Raw genomic sequence first — 20,567 nt, forward strand, 5'->3', positions numbered from 1 at the left:
GTGAGCTCCTGTACTGTATGTGTGTGTGGTGAGCTCCTGTACTGTGTCTCTGGTGAGCTCCTGCACTGTGTGTGTGTGACTGGTAAGCTCCTGTACTGTGTGTGTGTGTCTGGTAAGCTCCTGTACTGTGTGTGTGTGACTGGTAAGCTCCTGTACTGTGTGTGTGTGTCTGGTAAGCTTCTGTACTGTGTGTGTGTCTGGTAAGCTCCTGTACTGTGTGTGTGTGTGTCTGGTAAGCTCCTGTACTGTGTCTCTGGTGAGCTCCTGTACTGTGTGTGTGTCTGGTAAGCTCTTGTACTGTGTGTGTGTCTGGTAAGCTCCTGTACTGTGTGTGTGTGTGACTGGTAAGCTCCTGTACTGTGTGTGTGTGTGTCTGGTGAGCTCCTGTACTGTGTGTGTGTGACTGGTAAGCTCCTGTACTGTGTGTGTGTGACTGGTGAGCTCCTGTACTGTGTGTGTGTGTCTGGTGAGCTCCTGTACTGTGTGTGTGTGTCTGGTGAGCTCCTGTACTGTGTGTGTGTGACTGGTAAGCTCCTGTACTGTGTGTGTGTGTCTGGTAAGCTCCTGTACTGTGTGTGTGTGTCTGGTGAGCTCCTGTACTGTGTGTGTGTGACTGGTAAGCTCCTGTACTGTGTGTGTGTGACTGGTGAGCTCCTGTACTGTGTGTGTGTGTGACTGGTAAGCTCCTGTACTGTGTGTGTGTGTGACTGGTAAGCTCCTGTACTGTGTGTGTGTGTGACTGGTAAGCTCCTGTACTGTGTGTGTGTGTGACTGGTAAGCTCCTGTACTGTGTGTGTGACTGGTAAGCTCCTGTACTGTGTGTGTGACTGGTAAGCTCCTGTACTGTGTGTGTGTCTGGTAAGCTGTACTGTGTGTGTGTGTCTGGTGAGCTCCTGTACTGTGTGTGTGTGTCTGGTAAGCTCCTGCACTGTGTGTGTGTGTGACTGGTAAGCTCCTGTACTGTGTGTGTGTGTCTGGTAAGCTCCTGTACTGTGTGTGTGTCTGGTGAGCTCCTGTACTGTGTGTGTGTGACTGGTAAGCTCCTGTACTGTGTGTATGACTGGTAAGCTCCTGTACTGTGTGTGTGTCTGGTGAGCTCCTGTACTGTGTGTGTGTGACTGGTAAGCTCCTGTACTGTGTGTGTGACTGGTAAGCTCCTGTACTGTGTGTGTGTGACTGGTAAGCTCCTGTACTGTGTGTGTGTGACTGGTAAGCTCCTGTACTGTGTGTGTGTCTGGTGAGCTCCTGTACTGTGTGTGTGTGTCTGGTAAGCTCCTGTACTGTGTGTGTGTGTGACTGGTAAGCTCCTGTACTGTGTGTGTGTGTCTGGTAAGCTCCTGTACTGTGTGTGTGTGTCTGGTAAGCTCCTGTACTGTGTGTGTGTGTCTGGTAAGCTCCTGTACTGTGTGTGTGACTGGTAAGCTCCTGTACTGTGTGTGTGTGTGACTGGTAAGCTCCTGTACTGTGTGTGTGTGTGTCTGGTAAGCTCCTGTACTGTGTGTGTGACTGGTAAGCTCCTGTACTGTGTGTGTGTCTGGTGAGCTCCTGTACTGTGTGTGTGTCTGGTAAGCTCCTGTACTGTGTGTGTCTGGTAAGCTCCTGTACTGTGTCTCTGGTGAGCTCCTGTACTGTGTGTGTGTCTGGTAAGCTCCTGTACTGTGTGTGTGTCTGGTGAGCTCCTGTACTGTGTGTGTGTGTGACTGGTAAGCTCCTGTACTGTGTGTGTGTCTGGTAAGCTGTACTGTGTGTGTGTGTGACTGGTAAGCTCCTGTACTGTGTGTGTGTCTGGTAAGCTCCTGTACTGTGCGTGTGGCAGTGGGGGTGGGGGCAGCGTGGGGACGGACGCGTGGCCGGGGAGAGCCCTCCACGTTCCTGCACAGGGCCGTGGTGGTTGCTCCGGTGACAGCTCCCGTCCCACAGATGCACCGAGCTGGGTTTGGTGAGTGTGTGCGCCTTATCATCGTTTACACAGGCAGTGTTGGGGCTCGTTTATCGCCACGCGTGGGCAGTGGAAAACTGCCCACAGTTAGAGAAGGGACGTCTCTGGTGATGCTCGCTGCTGTTGCTGTTTTTGTGGCAGTGGTGCACAAACACAACTAACAAAAAACCCCTCCACACTTTCAACAATCGCTACATTGTGACCCTAAAAGAAAATATGAGAGGCAGTTATTGAAAGGACGATGAGTTAAGTTGTGGCCAGGGAAATGGCCCTTTGACAGAGCACATATGAACAAGGATCATTGCCCGAAACGTCATCTTTTACATGTCACGTATAGGTTTTTTATTTTGTACAGCAATGTCGTCGATGAATGCGTTGCGTTTTTCCCCACAGTGATCGGCGACGGCTCATCAACAGAGACGCCCTGTGGCACGAGGCAGCAGTAGGCCACGATGGCTCATGCCATGCTGGTGATGCCTAACAAGTGTAGAGGAGTAGAATAGGGAAGTGGCGTCATGTGCGCTGTCCAGTGCGATGACGTCACGGGACGTGGTGTCATGCGCTCTGGGCGGCGCAATGACATCACAGCTCCTCTAGTATAAAGGGGGGACCCTGTGACGTAAGTGGGGTCATAGCTGGAGTCTAGGGTCGGAAGAGGGTGGAACGGGGAGCCAGGGTCAAGAGGGTAGGGATAGGGAATAGCACAGTGCCAGGGCTGGACGTGGCTGTGCTCCTCGGTCGGCCGTGTTGGCTGATCCCACGGCCGGCGCAGAGGAGACGGCACAGGGCAGCCGGCTGTGTCGGGACCCAGTGGGACCTAGCCCGGGATCCCTAACCCCTGGGAGTTGTATACCCTCGTGTATTGTTATATCTTTAGTAAACTTACGGCGAAAGCCCTTAACCGTCAAGCCGTCTCCGAGTGAGTCGTCGGGGACTTCTCAACACAAGGATGAAACCGGTGTACAGTTGTCTCCTTGCCGAATGCCGCAGCCGCCCAAAACTTACGTGGCGACAACTGTGACCGTTTCGAGTTGGCGGCTCGAGCGGCAGCGCGTGGCGGTGATGCCGCGTGGCGTGCCGGGCAGCATGGGAAGACTGGGGTCGTTGTCACCCCGCTGGGTCACCCCGGAGAGCCTCGCTCGGTCACAGCTCGTTTTTAAGAGGGCCCTGCCACCTCTTCGGAGTAGGGGATGTTGCTGCTGATCCTGCTGTTACGACTGCTGTGTGATCCCAAGTGAATTATTTGCAGGTAATGTTTCAGCACTGGGGTGTTTGATTCAATATAGGTTACAATGTGTCGTTAATTTAGCTATGGGAGGAAACCAGGACACCCGGAGGAAACCCTTGCAGAACAGAGGGAGAGAATACAAACTCCGCACAGAGTGGCATCTACGTAAGGAACTGAATCCAGGTGCTTGCTGCTCCACCCAGCTCTCCCGTCGCCACCGCAGACCTTGCTCTGCCCCACCCCCCACCTCTCTCTCCCCCCAGCTGCCCCACCCCCAACCCCCCCCCCACCTCTCTCTCCCCCCAGCTGCCCCACCCCCAACCCCCCCCCCACCTCTCTCTCCCCCCAGCTGCCCCACCCCCAACCCCCCCCCCCACCTCTCTCTCCCCCCAGCTGCCCCACCCCCAACCCCCCCCCCCACCTCTCCCTCTCCCCAGCTCTCCTGTCGCCAGTAAACAAAGCTCGCCCACTTCAAACAGTGTCGTTTCATTGTACAAACAATTCGAATAATTTAAAACGTGATAACCTGTGCAATTTTAGTGTGTGTGGTTTATTCAGCAGTGCTTCAGTCAAAGGTAAGTGTTGCATAGTGGATAGTCCTACCATGAAAACATTAAACGAGTTATGACATGTCACACGTGTAAAATACTTTTGGGATAGCCCGCACCTCCATATACCCCGCAGGGTCTTGTTTCGTTTGTAAAATTGGTATACCCCGCGGGTTATATGCGGGAAAATACGGTACTCGGGCCTCTTTTAAATGGCAGGCCGCCCCCACAAGCTGCAGCCTCCCGAAGTGGGGGAAACCCCCTTTCGAGGCACGCCCAGCGTGAGGCGGCCAGTTTACGCCGATGACATCAACAAGCCCCGCCCATCGCCCACCACCAAGCCCCGCCCATCGCCCAGTGGCACACGTGACAATGGAGGTGAGAATCTTGTTTGCAAGTAATCGATTAGTTGAACGATCGAAAAGCCCAGCATTAGTCACGGCCCACACTGGCTTTCGTTGGAACCCTTGACGACGCACGCGTGATCGTTGTGAGCGTATCGTGCGCCCACGGATGGCCACACAGCAAACTTAACCATTCACGCATTCCATTCACTCAGTCCTCCTACTGTCAACAAGACCCTCATTCCTCCAAGGAGTTGTGGGTTATCAAGTTCATCCCTTCAAGACACCCTTAAATCAACACAACGGTATACGGCAACTAAAACTCCTACTCAACTTCGTGCACCTTGTGGATTATTTCTCAAACGTATCCCCACCATTTTCCACTCCCCAACTCTCCCATTGTGGCATCGTTTTTGTCCCCCCACCCCCACCCCCTACCTCCCCGATCATCTGCCGGCGCCTGTGCTCAGTTCTGGCGGCTGCGCCGGAGATTGCGCCCAGCGGTGGGGATTTCGTCCTTGTAGATGCTGTAGTTCTTCATCACCGTGTCGATCCAGGGCAAATAGCGTGAGACGCGGGCGTAGATCCCGAACTTTCCCTTGCGGTTGCAGCCCTCGCCCCAGCTGATGATGCCGGTGGAGAACCACGTGTTGGCGTAGGGCGTGACGTGGGGGCCACCGCTGTCGCCCTGGCACGCGTCCGTCTTCGAGTCGCTGTAGCCGGCGCAAAACATGTTCTTGGTGATGGTGTAGCTGCTCGATTCCTTGCACCGTGCCATGTCCTGGTACGGCACAAAGGACGTCTGCAGCACTTCGGCCTGTGCACGGGGACAGGCGGGGATGCGCAACCAAATATAAATTGGAGAAAAAGAATCGCATTACAGAAGAATGAAAAAATAGTGGACAAACACAAGTCAATATTACATAAAATACATTTCTTGATAGCTGAATCGGCCAAATATTCACATGCATTCAGGGCCATTTTGTATATAGACGAGGACATGTGTCAAATGGGTGGGTGGAAGGTGGAGGTGGGTGGGAAGAGGTCACGGTACCTTTAACCTGCGCTTGCCCAGGATACCCCAGCCGCTGATGCGAGCCAGCTCCTCCTTGAGCACGTTGTCCGCAAAGTCCGGCTCGGGCAGGCAGGCGGGCAGCACGTACTTGTTGAACTTGATGGGCTCGCTCATCTGCAGCAGCGCGATGTCGTTGTCGTTGTTAGCGATGCTAAAGCGGTTATGCATCACCATCTGCTTGATGGATATCTGCTGCTCCGTGGGCTCGGACACCGTGCGGTTGTGCTCACCTAGGGACGGGGAGGGAGAGGGGTGGGGGGGCATGTAAGCAGCGAATTGGACGATGTGGTGCTGCGGTTCCAGACCTCTTGCATGGCGGTCCCTGGTCAAGACCGATGCCAACATTGCAGCCCAACGTCGGCAACTCCCCAAGCCGTTGCCGTGCCCAAGCAATCCTACGGCGCGGCCACGCCGCCGGATTTCATCACTCCACCTCCATGCGCGGACATGCTCTCCGGACGCGCCCCATTCGTCCTCATCGACGGCTTCCACTCTTTCGTAATTATTGACCGTCGGCCATCACCCCCTTGTAGCGATCAGCCCTGGCCCACCGACATTCTTTAGAAGTCGCGAGTGAAGCCACTGAATCTGTCCTTGGTTTGGACGAGACGCGATGCAGGGCGACTCACCGACGATGACGACCTCGGGCTCGGACGGGATGCAGTGGGCGGCCGTCAGGACCCACTCCCGGTTGAGGATGGTTCCGCCACAAATGCCCTCACCCTTCTTGTCCAGAATCAGAACCTGGGAACAGAGGCGAGGGCAAGACGATGAGGGAGCCTCGACCCCATGGGCTGTACCAGAATGCCTGGCAAGGTCACGTGATGCATGGCCCTTGTGTTCCTTAGTTTTTTAATGGAACGTCTTGAATTTGATCCAGCAGATCGGTGGTGAGTAAAAATTTTAGTTGGGGGTTGATTCAATTCCATCATCCATCTAGGGTTGATAAAAGAGTACCACTTTATATAGAAGTCGATCGTGATTGATCTATGGACAGATTAATATCTGCCATAGGAATGTGGAATTTCCAACACTGGCTCATGGCTGTAAACACCTGAAACTCAGCAAGTCACTTTGAATTTACGTGTAAAGGAGTTCCAGACCGGGTGAGTCTTGCAAGCGGACTTTAGTCCGTCTTCAGTGCAGCGCGTCGCGCTTCAGGGATTCACTCCGTTCAGGCACCACCCGAGCCTCTCCCCTCTGCTCCTCTCTCCCCGTCCCTTGCAGGACTCCCCCCAACTCTCCACCAATCCCTTTCGCTTGTCCGAACGGCATCCCAACTGACCCCTCATTTGCATCTTTCAAATGATTCTGATGACCAATCAGATTTTAATGGTTCTCCACCTTCCAATCAAATTGTGCGCCCGACGTCGGCTCCCCCTGCGACAGCTCCTCGCCAGTGAGAGTCGGGTGCTCTACTTGAGCCAACGAGCCCTGAGACCCGGGGAGCATTTTTTTAAATCAGGTCCGCCACTTAGCGCCCCTTCCATATGCATTGGAGCTGCAGAGTTTAACCCCACGGTGTACTATCTGCTGTTGCTGTAGTGTCTGCTCCTGCTGTTGTTGTGTACCTGCCAGGGACACTCCCCGAGGGGGCATTCTTCTCCCCCTGCGATGTGTAAGTCCGCCTCGGACCCCTCTGCAATGTAGCTGCTGTTGTCGGACACCGTGGAGTGAGGGGGCACGGGTTGGACCGGCGTTTCCACTGTGACGGATGAAGCCTCTCGCTTCGACCGAGGCTTCTGCACCTGGATTCTGCCACACGGGAAGGGCACTGCCCCCCACACCCCACAAGCACCATGCCGGTGCCCCCCACAAATGAACGTGAGACACGTTCACCGAGGTTTGACGTCTGGCCAACCCAAACCGATCTATCCAAGAGCAACCTCCAAGACCTCCCCAAGTCAAGATGTTGCGGCCATGCAACCCAAATTATGGACCATATAGTGAACTGCTGAAGTCTGCGCTCCTTAAACGGAGGAACAAAACTACCAAAACTCTCTCCTGGAGCCCTCTTGTCATGGAGAGCAGACCTCGACATCAAGCTCCTGAAGACATTGCTGCTGACATCATAGCAAGTATCGACTAGAGTAAAATCGCTACGACCGTGGTTCCTGTTCCCGTGAACTTCACCAATTGATCTCTACAGCGATGTTGAGGACGCGCTCGATCAGACATCTCACCCACCACACTGTGCCACCACCACACTGTAGATCACAATAACACACTCGCCCACTCACGCACTCACACATCCACGACACTGCAGGTCACAACAATCATCTTACTCCATACCACCGCTCTCCACATTGGAATTCCCTCCGACCATCAGCGTCTCTTCCCAAAGCTCCTATAATAATACTGTAATAACCTCGCTCCATTCGATTCAATAAACCCGTTACACTGTTAATTATTTGCAGGACCCACCATTGTGACCTCTACTTAAAATCCAATCTCACGTGACTTGCTGCAAGAACAAATCTACATTGGGCCCTGTTCAGTCATAAAGTCCTTATTGGAAAATATGTACTATACTTAGCTAATTCATTAACCTTATTGTCAAACTCAAGAAACCTAAGACGTCCATCTAATTGCCTTTTACCATTCCCAAGAGCAGTAATTAGAATTGGTGACACCAATACATTGGAACAACAACAACAACAACTTTGTTTCCTCCCTGAACATCGTAAATCTTCCTTCAAAACATAAAATCAAGCAGAATATTAGTGCTGGATACGACCACATTTGCTGGTGTGATTTGTAACTTTGAATTTTTAACCGTATATCGATGGTTACATTTTAATGTGTAACTTTATTGAGGAACTCTGTGTTGTCTTGGTGTGGTCTGGGACTATTGGTGTCGTTTTGCTGCGGATTCCTCCTGCAGTCTAAATAATGATTCTGACAACTTTGGCAGTGCTGTTTGTTGCTGACCGCTTGATGTTTTGGGCCCTATGGCCTATTGTGCTCATCAACTGTGACAAAAACAAACCCTGACCTTACAATCTAAACTAAATCTATATATTTTATAAAGTCGACAAGCTAAACACGTTACCTTGTCAGTTCATAACTTGACGTTAAATGCTGGTGCACGCACGACTCAATCCTATTTGTTTGGCCGAGTCGGGTGGTAGAGGGTCTAACGACGCAAACGTGGCCGGCTCATTGAGTGGCCCAAACCCGAACATTGACTGTGAGCCACCCCTCCCACTTTTCCCGCGCGTGGCAGCGGGCGGCTGGCGGCTGGCGGCGTTCGTTACCCACGGGCTGGCAGGACTTGCCGTCGTCGAGCAGTTTGTAGTCCTTGGCGCAGGAGCAGGAGAACTGCTCATCCGAGCCCTAGCAGAAGTGCTCGCAGCCGCCGTTACGGAAGATGCAGCCCAGCTTGGCTGCACAAGGGGGGGGGGGCGTTATTTCGCTCGTTCCCTTCACCCTCACTTTCGTTTTAATTCGCATCTCTGATGGTTTCGTGGGAATCGCTCTTCAACTTTTACTGGCGAGCGAGCCGGAGCGACAATCGGTCGGCGCGTCGTCGATTATATTTATGGGTCGCTCGCTTCCCGAGTTTATTATTATTTATTATTAGTCGTGTCACCCGCGGCAAAACACGACGCCACGGAAGTTGATATCGCAGAACTGCTTGCGAGATGCGGTGATGTGTGGCGCGTACAGATTTCGCAGGTGTTCCCATCATAGCCGCTGAGGCAGTCGCAGGTGTACTGGTTGATCTCGTCCTTGCAGACGCCATTATTCTTGCATGGGTTGGAGCTGCACTGGTCTCCGTCTGGGGCACGCGAAACACGGCACCACCATCACGTGCACTGTCACCGGCGGCGTTTGCGTTCACGTCCCGGCGCTTTGCGCGACCTGTGTCGTGCGGTTCGTCACTCACCGAAGTATTTGTTCCAGAATTCATTCTGGAAAAAGCACAGAGCGAAGGGCATCATTTGGTGTGGGGGGGGGGGGAGCGTGAGGAGGCGCGCGGCGTGGTCGAGCCGGGTCAGGGTGCGGATTGTGGGGCCTGCTGCCCATGGCACCTGTGTGTGTGTGAGCTTGACGGTCACGCATCCAAGCACTTTCCAGGCTCGGACCCTGATGACCTCCCCACCGAGGGACGATCACCGCGAGCATCCTGAGAGGTCTGGGCACGCGAGTGTGAGCACAGTCCGGGCTCGCGCCGTTCTCACCGCGAGGGCTCTGCTGTGCTTCACAGACGGCTGCAGAGTCCGCGGTGGGTCCACAACATGGGGCCATGCCGCTCTCTGGTTTAACCCAATGGAGTCATTTTCGAGTAATATTTTACGTTTGGCCCGCGACTCCGGCCTTGGGAAAAACGTCGCGGGATCGATTTCATCCGCTGCGACAAATCCCCGCGGCACCGACAAGGGCGGTTCGCTGGGGTCGAACCACCGCGAATCCCCGCGGCACACAAAACAACGACCCGCGGGCAGCGCGAGGCCCGGGGGCCGCAGCTCGGAGGCCACCGCCGCCCCTGGGGTGTCTCGGGTGGTGGCGACGGCGCGAGTTGGGCCGCGAGCAGATGGCAGCCGTCTCACCGTGGTGTCAATGTTCTCGAACACCTCGCGTGCCTCCTCGAAGCTGCAGCGCTCCTCCATGCACTCGCGCTCCAGGTTCCCCTTGAGCAGCTCCTCCAAGCCGTTGTTGGCGCGCCGCGCCCGCGCCAGGACGATCGCCACCTGGCGCCGCTGTAGGAACACGTTGGCTGTGTGTACGTGCGTGCGTGTGTGTGTGTATAGATGCATGTGTGTGCATACGTGCGTGTGTGTGTACGAGGAGCGGTAGTGTAGCGGTTAGCGCGCTGCGCTACGAATCCGGCGAACCGAGTTCGATTCCCGCTCACGGCTAACACCAGTGACGATTGTCTGAACCTGTCCTGGGCCTCCCCTAGGTCGACTCGGCCTTAAGTGAGTACCTGGTGTGGTGTGTAAACATCAGCACTGGGGAGACAAAGGCGACCGGGGGTTTTGCTGGCCACCCACCCCCTTGTGTGCCATGCTGGGCTTCATAGCTGCCAACATCCGTGAGTTGATCTGACAATCAGGAGCACAAAATCCGAGTGTGTATTTGAGGATGTAAGCGCAGCCCTGAAAGTGCCTATTCACACCACTGCTGCCCAGCGGCCTCCACCGGAGGGAGGTCTACTCGACTGTCCAGATTTATCCCAAGATCTAGGCGTCCCCACACTTTACCCCACCACACGTGACGTGCCGATCGACTGCGGGTACCAAATTTGTGCCGCTGGGTGGGCAGAGGCGGTGGGGGAGGGATTTGAGAAACTCGCCCCCATTGTTTCAACTGCCGCGCCGGGAGATGGAAGCGAACCCGGTCCCCCTTGGGGTTGAGTCCAGCACGCTGCTGACCGTCGTCCTCACGCACATAACCGTGTGTGAGGCGACGCACGCGAGAGGGCATGCGGGCCCAGCCGTGTTGTCCTGTGCGGTGCACACCAAACACAATGTGTCTTCACTTTTCTCAAGGTCAACTAATATTTACCAAACCCAAACACGGGCTACGGCTTGATCCGCGTGCAGGTCAGCCATAGAGAGTGAGACAGAGAGAACGAGGGAGCGAGAGAGAGCGAGGGAGCGAGAGAGACAGAGAGAGCGAGGGAGCGAGAGAGCCCCCCCACCAGTGGCACCACGGCTGGGACACGGGACGCGCTATCAGGACAAACACGCACCACGTGAGTGTGTGTGTCCACGACACTGTTTGCTCTCCTCGCTCTCTGTTTGACTTGGGACTTAGTCTCAACACCAAAAACATTCGATACCTAGTTCACATAAAACGTTTCTGACAAACAGCAACGATGCAAACGTTGAAAAATCCATTTTGGTTGCCATCATCAGCATCATCAATCGTCGAATTTATTTCCGGCTCAACTGAGCATCGAGGTGGTGACCCTCTCCTGCGCACAGCCCCGAGCCAGCGGTGGAAGTTCCACATTCACATAGCGGGGATGAGCCTCTGTCTACATGGTAACCGCTGTTGACTTTCCCACGAAGTAGTCTACACTTTATCGACCCCGAAGGGATGATGGGTCCAATCAACTCCCTAAACAGGATTTAACTCGCAACATGCAGATTTTTGACTAAACCCACAAACATGTATAAAAAGCATTCAGCCTTTGTACAATCTGCTAAAACAATCAGCAGTTCCTGAAGAACTGCATTGTGGCCCGCTTGTATTAGATCGCCACGAGAATAAATCTGAGAAAATGCGATCAACCAACAGCTGATGTGCTCACCACTGTGCCATCGCCTCACCCAAACCCTCATGGGGACAATGTGGATCGTGCAGAGTTTGAATACCACTGCGTCTCCAGACGTTGCACAAACACATGGCGTCGTGCACATCGCATAGACACCGAAACATCTAGAGGAGAGAGAGAGCCATCGGATTCTATTTGCATTGAGAGACAGAAAGATTAATGTATGGGAATATATGCAGGCTAATGGCATCATCTACACTGTTAGATCATACCATTAATAATAATAATGGTCAAAGATAATAATAATAATAATGTGTCAAGGATAATGATGTTGTGGATTAACGTGCGCCAAGGAGAGAAATTGTAAACACTTGTGGGTTATGGACAGCGGGGTCATATCAGGACAAGCAGGTGTTGCTGGGGGACAACGGCCGGAGAGAGACGGCTCGTTAGGTAATTATGGGATGCAGGGCAGTGATTGGCCGGTTGTTGTTGTCAGAGACAAGGTGGCACCAGTAAGTCTGGGGATGGGAGCAGGTGGTGGCGGGGTTCCGAGGGCGCGGGGCGTCGGGGGGACGCCGGTTAATTAATTGGAAATTAATGAGGACGGGGATAAATACGGGAGCGTGAGAGTGAGACGGGGTTGTTGTACTGGGAGCTGGACGGAGACGGTTGGAGCAGAAGAAGAAGAATAGGTTAGCAGTAGAGACGGAGACGAAGAAGATCTGAGAGATAGAATAGGGTAGCAGTGGAGCAGGAGAAGAAGGGATGAGAAAAGATAGGGTAGCAGTGGAACGGGAACAGAGAGAGCGACAGTTGGAGTAAGACAGAAGCCGAGGGAAAGCGAGACAGTCGAAGCCGAGACGGGCGAAGCAGAGAGGAGAGTCGGGGGAGAGAGAGACGGAGAGAGAGAGGGAGGGAACGGAGCGATCGAGGCCAGCGGAGTGCGGCGAGCGAGCAGAGAACGCGCTGGAGTCTTAGTTGTATTGTGCTGAGTTTGATGAAAACAAAGTGACGACAGAAAAAGAAGAAGTTGTCCGCGTAAAGTTCAGCACTAAATTTGGTGTCAGGAGTGACTGCCGAACCGCGCCGACATGTCGAAGAAATCGGCTAAATGAGGAAACGTACCGGCGGACTCGTCGAACGACAGCAGCGATGCAGACGTGGTGCCCCCGTCGGGGCAAGAGGTTGCCGCTCCCCCGGCGGACCTGGACAATCGGGTGCCTCCGGGGCAGGAGGGTGAACCAAGTGACGCAGAGACTCCGAGCGCGGCTAAAGAATGGAGGGTCGTCATGGCCCAGTGGGATGCCAAGCTGGCGACGCTCGCGGAGGCGTTTGACCGCTTCACAGTGACAGAACGAGCATCGCCGACGGTGTCGGGCCAGTCCCTGCCCGCTCCTCCACCACCGGTGGTGGCCAAAGACGCGGCCGCGACTCCCGCCACGCCATGAACGGAGCCGGACGCCGTTGAGGCGCCGGGGTCGCCACCCCCGGGTTCACTGCACCGGCTACATGTGGAGCGCTTCGAGGCAAAAGTTGGTGACTGGACGGCATTTTCACGGCGCTTACGAGCGGCGTATCAGTCGCTCGACTGGGTGGAGAGCGACGCGCTACGGACCCTGTCGACGGCCCTGGATGACGACACGCTGGCGGCATTCTACGGCATCCCTGCTAATGACCGCTCATCGCTGGCGGGGGCATTCGCGGCAATGCAGGACATATACGAGCCACGGTCAGTCGCCAAGAGGAAATTTCAGTTAAGGAAGCGGGTGGACATGGAGTCTCCCCTCGCTTACCGCAGCGCGCTGTTGGCCCTCGGCCAGGTGGCTTACCCGGCGATGGACCAAGCTGCTCTTGACTCTGGCCCAGGAGAAGCTGCTGCTGATGGCAAAGGAGTTGCGGGTCGTCCTTTCGCTTCCCAGCAACAGCGACGACGACATGTCGTCTTTGCAGATAGCCAGGAACATCCAAACCAATCTGGATCTCCGCGACGAACCGACGGCGGCGGTGGCGCAGCATCTGGTGGTGTGCGCCGGTGCGGCTGGGAGCCCGGAGGAGCTGGAGGAGCCGGGGTCGCTTGCAGGAGCGGCCGGATTGCCGCTCGCGAGCCTGCCCCGTCGTCCCGAGATGTACGGAGGTGGCGTGCAGCGGACGTGCTACGAGTGCTGGCGGAGAGGACATCTCGCCCGTGACTGCTGGCGATGCAAGGGCGCTTTATCAAGGGCGCCGGGCGACTACAACCGCGGATTTCTCCCGTTTCGTGGTCCACAGGCAGGTCGCGACACATTCAATACACGGCCGTTTCTTCTGCATCACTCATCCGCGCCACCTCACCCTGTAACCACTCATTCGTACGGGTCGCACGGCAATGTTGTATGGGGCGCGTTGGTACATTGCGTTTTGGGTGCCGCGCCGGGTTCATCGGATGTGATGGTGCTTGTTCAAGGGGTGGAGGTCTTTATCGATACAGGGGCTTCGGCGACCCTCATCTCTTCGCAAACTTTTCGCTCGTTGCCAACCTCGCCCCAGGCCTTGGAACCGGTTGATGGGCCATGTATAGCGGCAAATGGGGGTAGCCTGGGAATTTTGGGTCGCATGCTCGCAACAATTCAGATGGGAGAGGTGAATTGTCAGGAAAATTTCTTAAATTTTTGGGAACTCCGTCTAAATTTGCAACTGCAAATGCCGTGGTGCAGGCTGTGGTTAGTCGCACGGTGCGCATTCCGCCTACAACGCAGATGCTCGTGCTGCTGTGCTTGAAAAAGGGCCTGCCTTTGGAAAACCCGCTGGAGGGTATATTGCTAACACCTTCGAACGCTGTGTCACAGACACCCTTCTTAGTTGGGGATTTCACGATGATGCCGGCAAATTGCGACCCGTTTATACAGATTGTCAATACTGGGCACGAGCCCATTGTCATTCAAGAGGGGACTACGTTAGCGCATGCGATGGCGGCGCAGAACTCGGACGGGGGATGCACTGCCGCGGTGTGACGAAGAACTGGGCTGGTTACGGGATTTGTACGAGCAAAACCACGATTTGGCACCCGAGCAGCGGTCGGGTCTCCGCAAACTACTTTTGTAATTCAGGGATGTTTTCAGTTCGGGGAAGTATGATGTTGGTCGTACGTCCTCGTTGCATCATCACGTAGAGACTAGAGATGCACATCCGATTCGCCTAAATTCCCATCGTATGAGTCCGTTGGAGAAAGATTGTATTCAGCAAACTGTGGGTGAGATGTTAGAACAAGATATCGTTTCTCCTTCCTCCAGCCTGTGTGGGGCTCCCATCGTACTGGTTAAAAAACATGATGGGTCCCTGAGATTTTGCGTCGATTATCGCAAACTCAATAAGATTTCGGTAGCAGATGCGTACCCACTTCCGCGCATTTATGACTCATTGGACGCCCTGTCCGGCGCGAAATTTTTCTCGACCCTCGACCTCTTGTCGGGCTTTTGGCAATTGCCCCTGGACGAAGAGTCTAAGCTGAAAACGGCCTTCCGAACACCGCAGGGATTGTTCCATTTCAACGTGCTCCCGATGGGGCTACACTCCGCGCCAGCCACCTTCCAATGGCTAATGGAACTCGTATTGTCTGGATTGCAGTGAGAGTCGTGTTTGATATATCTTGACGATGTCATTGTTTTCAGTAAAGATTTTGAAGGGCATTTGCAGCGATTGCATGCTGTGTTTGGCCGGGTGCGGGACGCCAATTTGAAATTTAATCCCCAAAAGTGCCAATTGCTAAGGACGTCTGTCAAATATTTGGGTCACGTTGTTAGCGCATCAGGAGTCGCACTGATCCGGACAAAACAAGCTGTGTACGCACGTGGCCAGTGCCCTAAACGGTGTCGGAGGTGCGTAGCTTCGTGGGTTTTGCGTCGTACTACCGCCGATTTGTCATATTTTGCCACAATTGCAAGGCCACTGCATACATTGACCGCCAAGGGTAAGAAGTTCCTCTGGGGTGACGAGGAAAAGCGTTCGTTTGAGACGCTTCAGGATGCTTTAGCAGATGCGCCGCCGCTCGTATATCCGGATTTCACCAAGATGTTTATTCTCGACACAGACGTCAGTGACACTGGCATAGGCGCCATCTTGTCACAAAATATTGACGGGGTTGAAAGGGTTGTGGTGTACAGCAGCCGCGTGTTGTCCCCGGCAGAGCAAGAATATTGTGTGATGTGCAGGGAGCTGTTGGCCATTGTACACTTCGTTCATCTGTACCGACCGTACTTGTATGGCAGGGATTTCTTGGTCCACACTGACCACGCGGCGCTGCAATACTCTTTGCGGGTTGACCAGCCCTCGGGCCAGATGGCCCGTTGGCTCGAAATCCTACAGGGATACTCCTTTACGGTCCAACACAGGAAGGGGACGCGTCATTTCAACACGGACGCTTAATCGCGATTGCCTCAGCCGTCAGGCTCGTGCAGGTGTACTGAGGGTTTGCTGCGTTGCGGTCTGCCGCTGCAGGGCGTTCCGGCTATGGCCGCCGCAGCCTATTCGGACCCAGCTAATGGGGTCCCCGCCGAGGGGTCCGGCTTACTGGGGTTGTCGCTGGCTCGTTGGACGCGCCTACAGGTGGACGATTCCTTTTTGTCCAGAATGAAGCTTTGGGCCTCCCGCTCTAGAGGGTCGGAGGATCGCCCCTTCCTTCGGCTTATCGACGATCTCCTCGTGTGGTGGGACGTCATGCTGCAAAAATTCTGTATTGTTGTTCCGTTGTGTTTGAGGGGCAAGCTCATTCGTGACACGCACGAGAAGCTGATGCATTTGGGGGAGAAGAAAACCGCGTTGACCTTGTGTAATTATTTTTATTGGCCGGGTATGCAAAACGACGTTCATCTATTTGTTAAGTCCTGCCACGAGTGCGCGCGGCGGAAGGCGCTTGCGCAACCATATCGGGTACCGTTACAATCCATACGAGTCTCCCGTGTTAACGAAATTGTTGCCCTGGATATTTTGGGCCCGTTCCCCATCACCCCGTGGGGTCACAAATATTTGCTGGTAGGACTCGAGTACCTCACTCGGTGGCCTATGCCATTGCCACTGGCGGACCAATCGGTGGGGTCGATTGCCGAGGCTTTCCTGCAGGGATACGTCCTCGATAAAGGCGCCCCAGAGCACCTGCTCACCGATCAGGGCAATTTTATTCCTCCCGTCTACTTAAAGAAGTGTGTGACTCACTGGGTACGAAAAAGATTCGGACGTCCCTGTACCACCCGCAAACTGACGGGATGGTCGAGCGCCTGCACAGGATGCTAGCGTCTATGTTGTGCCAACAGGTTAATTCAGCGCAGACTGATTGGGACCTATACGTTCCGGCGGCCTTAGCCGCTTACAGGTTGGCTTTGCACGCCTCAACGGGGTATTCGCCATTCGATTTAATGTACGGTCGGGAACCAGAGGCCCCAGCCCTGGTCAGGTTGGGCGTGCAAGTGAGGGGGAAATCATCGGCGGTACCTGCCCCCATGCAGGTGGTATTAGACCGTCTGAAGGAGGCTAGAGAGGCCTCGTTGGATAACACCGCGAGACGGCAGGCTGCCAATGCTCCCCTGCACGGCACACAGTCTCAACGAGAGCCCTGGTGTGTGGGGGATAGGGCTTGGCTGCACTGTCCTATGGTGCCAGTGGGCACATCTCCAAAGTTCCATCGACCCTGGCAGGGTGCCGTTGAAATTGTGGAAACTCGTCGGGACCAGAGTGTATGAATTCGCTGCGGCAGGCGCCTATGGCATGTTCACCCGTCGCGTCTTAAGAAATTTGTGTCTCCATATGATGCGTCATCTCCCATCCCGGAACGGCCTGTATTGGATGTGTCTGACGAACCTGTGGTACGGCGGCATGGGAACGCACCTCAGCAGTCTGCCCTCCGTGTGCCTGCAGGACCGCCGCTATTGGCTCAGGAGAGGCTTTCTGGCAGGCTCTCTGGCCGTGTGCCAGTTGGCCAGCTGATGACCGTTGTCACGAGGGTGGGCACGCATCAAGGGTGGAACGCAGCCCCGTGTCAACGAGGGAGCGATGTGATGGACCGGCTGCTGGAACCCGCTCTCGAGGAAGGATTTTCCATTGAATTCGACTGAAGCGCTACTATACTGAATCCGTTGTTGGTGGGACTATAATTGTGTTGTTGGTTGTTGCAGGTTGTTCACCCGTCCATTGGTCGCACGTTAGGTTGCTTGTGCTTAGCCGGGACGGCTAATTCTTTATCACGGGGCGGGGGGGGGGGGGTGATTTAGTGGATTAACGTGCGCCAAGGGGGGATATTGTAAACACTTGTGGGTTATGGACAGCGGGGTCGTATCAGGACAAGCAGGAGTTGCTGGGGGACAACGGCCGGAGAGAGACGGCTCGTTAGGTGATTATAGGATGCAGGGCAGTGATTGGCCGGTTGTTGTCAGAGACAAGGTGGCGCCAGTAAGTTTGGGGATGGGAGCAGGTGGTGGCGGGGGCCGCGGGCGCGGGGCGTCGGGGGGGACGCCGGTTAATTAAGTGGAAATTAATGAGGATGGGGATAAATACGGGAGCGTGAGGGTGAGACGGGGTTGTTGTGCTGGGAGCTGGACGGAGATGGTCGGAGCAGAAGAAGAAGAATAGGTTAGCAGTAGAGACGGAGACGAAGAAGATATGAGAGATAGAATAGGGTAGCAGTGGAGCAGGAGAAGAAGAAGTGATGAGAGAAAGGATAGGCTAGCAGTGGAACGGGAACAGAGAGAGACAGTTGGAGTGAGACGGAGAAGCCGAGAGAGAGAGAGACAGTCGGAGAGAGACGGAGACGAGAGAGAGAGAGACAGTTGGAGAGAGACGGAGACGAGAGAGAGAGAGAGAGGGACAGTTGGAGTGAGACGGAGAAACCGAGGGAAAGTGAGACGGTCGAAGCCGAGACAGGCGAAGCAGAGAGGAGAGTCGGGGGAGAGAGAGACGGAGAGAGAGAGGGAGGGAACGGAGTGAGCGAGGCCAGCGGAGTGCTGGCCTCGCGAGCAAAGAACGCGCTGGAGTTTTGGTTGTGGACTGTGCTGAGTTTTATGAAAATAAAGTGACAACGGAAAAAGAAGAAGTTGTCCGCGTAAAGTTCAGCACTACAATAATAATAATGGTCAAGGATAATAATAATAATGGTAAAGGATGGTCATAACGGAGGGGCGGCCAGGGAGCGGAACGCGTCTGAGAGGACGTCCACCGAGGAGACGGAGCGATGAGATGAGCTTCTCGCGTGCACGAGCTGGATGGATCGATGCATAGCGGGACCATGAGAGGTGGCGGCTCGGGGAGGCCTTCGTCCAGCAGCGGATTGATCCTGGCTGCTGGCGAAGGTGATTGCGGGTCACGCGACGCGCACGCTCACTCACCGTGGCACGCGCTGGAGAGGAGCAGCACCGACCACAGGAGGCGGACGTTTCGGCCGCAGGAGGAAGCCATCGGTGTCCCAGCACTCCTCGCGTCTCCACACTTCTGCTCTCCTCCTCCTAGCTGATCCAGACTCGGGTGGCCTCCTCCCTCTCTCCCCTTCCCTCTCCCTGACCCGGGGGCCTCGCGATGCCAAATGCGGCTCGCCCCCTTTTCAACCGCTGCCTCGACTCTCGGCAGATAACGCGAGGACAGGGGGAGGGGGGCAGATTGCGGGGGAGAGGGCCCAGGGATGAGCAGTCTCACTCGGGGCTCTGGTATCATTTTTACCCTGCACAAGCGAGACGCGCCGAGCTAGGCTGGCGCGGCTCTTGAGGCGCTGGGCTGTTTTTTCACTGCAGTTCCGAGCCGTGCTGCTGATGTCACACGCGGTGAACGAGTGGAGACGCGTGTAGATGACGCAGTGAGGCTCTGTACTTACGGCGTACTGATTGACGTCAGGCAATGAACGGGTTATTAGCCCCACCCCTGGCCCTGCTGGGCCCCGAACCACATTCAGATGCCTTGGTGAGGCCGGTGTACCATGGTCTGGCTTGGCATGTCAAACATCCAGTGGAAAACTACCCGTACCAGGAAGGTCCCGTGCGAGCGCAGCTCGGATGTACCAGTAGAAAATTGTACGAACATAATCCCCAGGACCCATATGGTGTGGGGAGGCCCTGATCCAGCAGTAGAGTGGCTAAAGGGCTGCCTGTGTGCGCATGCATTAATTTACTACGCTTTCTATTGCTTGTGATTTTTGTCCAGTACAGAATTTAATATTAAAATGTTTTAGAGGTCCGTTAACTTACTCTAAACGTGTAACAACAGCTGCCGTTCGCCACTAAGTGGCGGTGACGTCACAATGGAGCCTGTGCCATGCGAGGTGCACTTTAGTGCCTTTAAAGTGTCGAAGGCTCGCTGGCAGCAGGTCACGGGACAGACCCAGGTGCCGTGGACTGACTAACTGAGATGACTGGCAGATGTATAAAGTCTGCTCCACACTGCCAAATAGCAGCGTTTTTTAGCTGCCCGGCGGTCTGTTCGTTGTTTTGTGCGTTGCTCCTCTGCCCTTCGTTGTTGCTCCACAGAGGCCGATCTTGACATCGCTGGTACCAGTCATCTACAAGTCCAATCAGCTCCACATAATTCTGTCACCTATCAGTCAATCTCTTCTCTCGGCCGTGCTGCACCTGTTATCCCCTTCTCTCTGGGTAAGCAGAAGCTGCTTTGGTATGCGGTGGCTGGGTATGCGGGCTCCATGTCCCAACCAACGCAGCCTCGCTTGCCGAAGGAGCTCACTGATGGGAATGTGTCCAGATATTTAAAGGATCTGTGAGCTCCTCACACTCCAGTCTGGTTAAACCCAGGAATGATCTAGGCAGGCCAGCCTGAATGGTTCAAACCGGCGCAAATGTTCCTTTAGAGGACTCCACGTTTCGCAAGGATAGAAACGGAAGCGTATAACTGGCCGAGAAGACCCAGAGCTTCGTATGGAGTGATAGACCAGGTAGCTTGCACACTGCGTTATGCAGCTGATGACAAGACAATGCCGCTTGGTTGATTTGGAGTGAGACCTCGGCTGCCAAACCGGAGTCAGTCATAAGCAAACTGCCGAAGTACTAAAAAGTATCCACTCTCTCCACAACTGCCCCGTCACTCATGGGGAGAGGATTAATGGGAGATAGTGAGGACCCATCTCTAAGTCGCACGCTGTCGGTTCAGCAGTAGCATCTCCAACTCCTTCACAAAGTGGACAGCAATTGCCAGATCATCCACATACATAATGGTCGACATAGGCTAACCACTGCACTGGCT

At 54.7% G+C, this 20,567-nt stretch overlaps 1 protein-coding gene across 1 annotated transcript; it reads right to left on the reverse strand.

Moving 5' to 3' along the window:
• Nucleotides 1-3,697: 3,697 nt before the first annotated feature.
• Nucleotides 3,698-19,295, reverse strand: LOC144735643 (venom prothrombin activator porpharin-D-like). Its single transcript, XM_078618093.1, is given in 11 exon segments — nt 3,698-4,876; nt 5,114-5,364; nt 5,764-5,878; nt 6,706-6,908; nt 8,392-8,520; nt 8,802-8,915; nt 9,024-9,048; nt 9,688-9,854; nt 18,713-18,722; nt 18,724-18,920; nt 19,274-19,295. Coding segments are annotated over 11 exon segments (1,584 nt in total). The 3' UTR covers nt 3,698-4,525.
• Between the last annotated feature and the right edge of the window lie 1,272 nt (nt 19,296-20,567).

Source organism: Lampetra planeri, chromosome 56 (assembly GCF_965212315.1).
Source record: "Lampetra planeri chromosome 56, kcLamPlan1.2.h2, whole genome shotgun sequence".
Taxonomy (NCBI): Eukaryota; Metazoa; Chordata; class Hyperoartia; order Petromyzontiformes; family Petromyzontidae; genus Lampetra; species Lampetra planeri.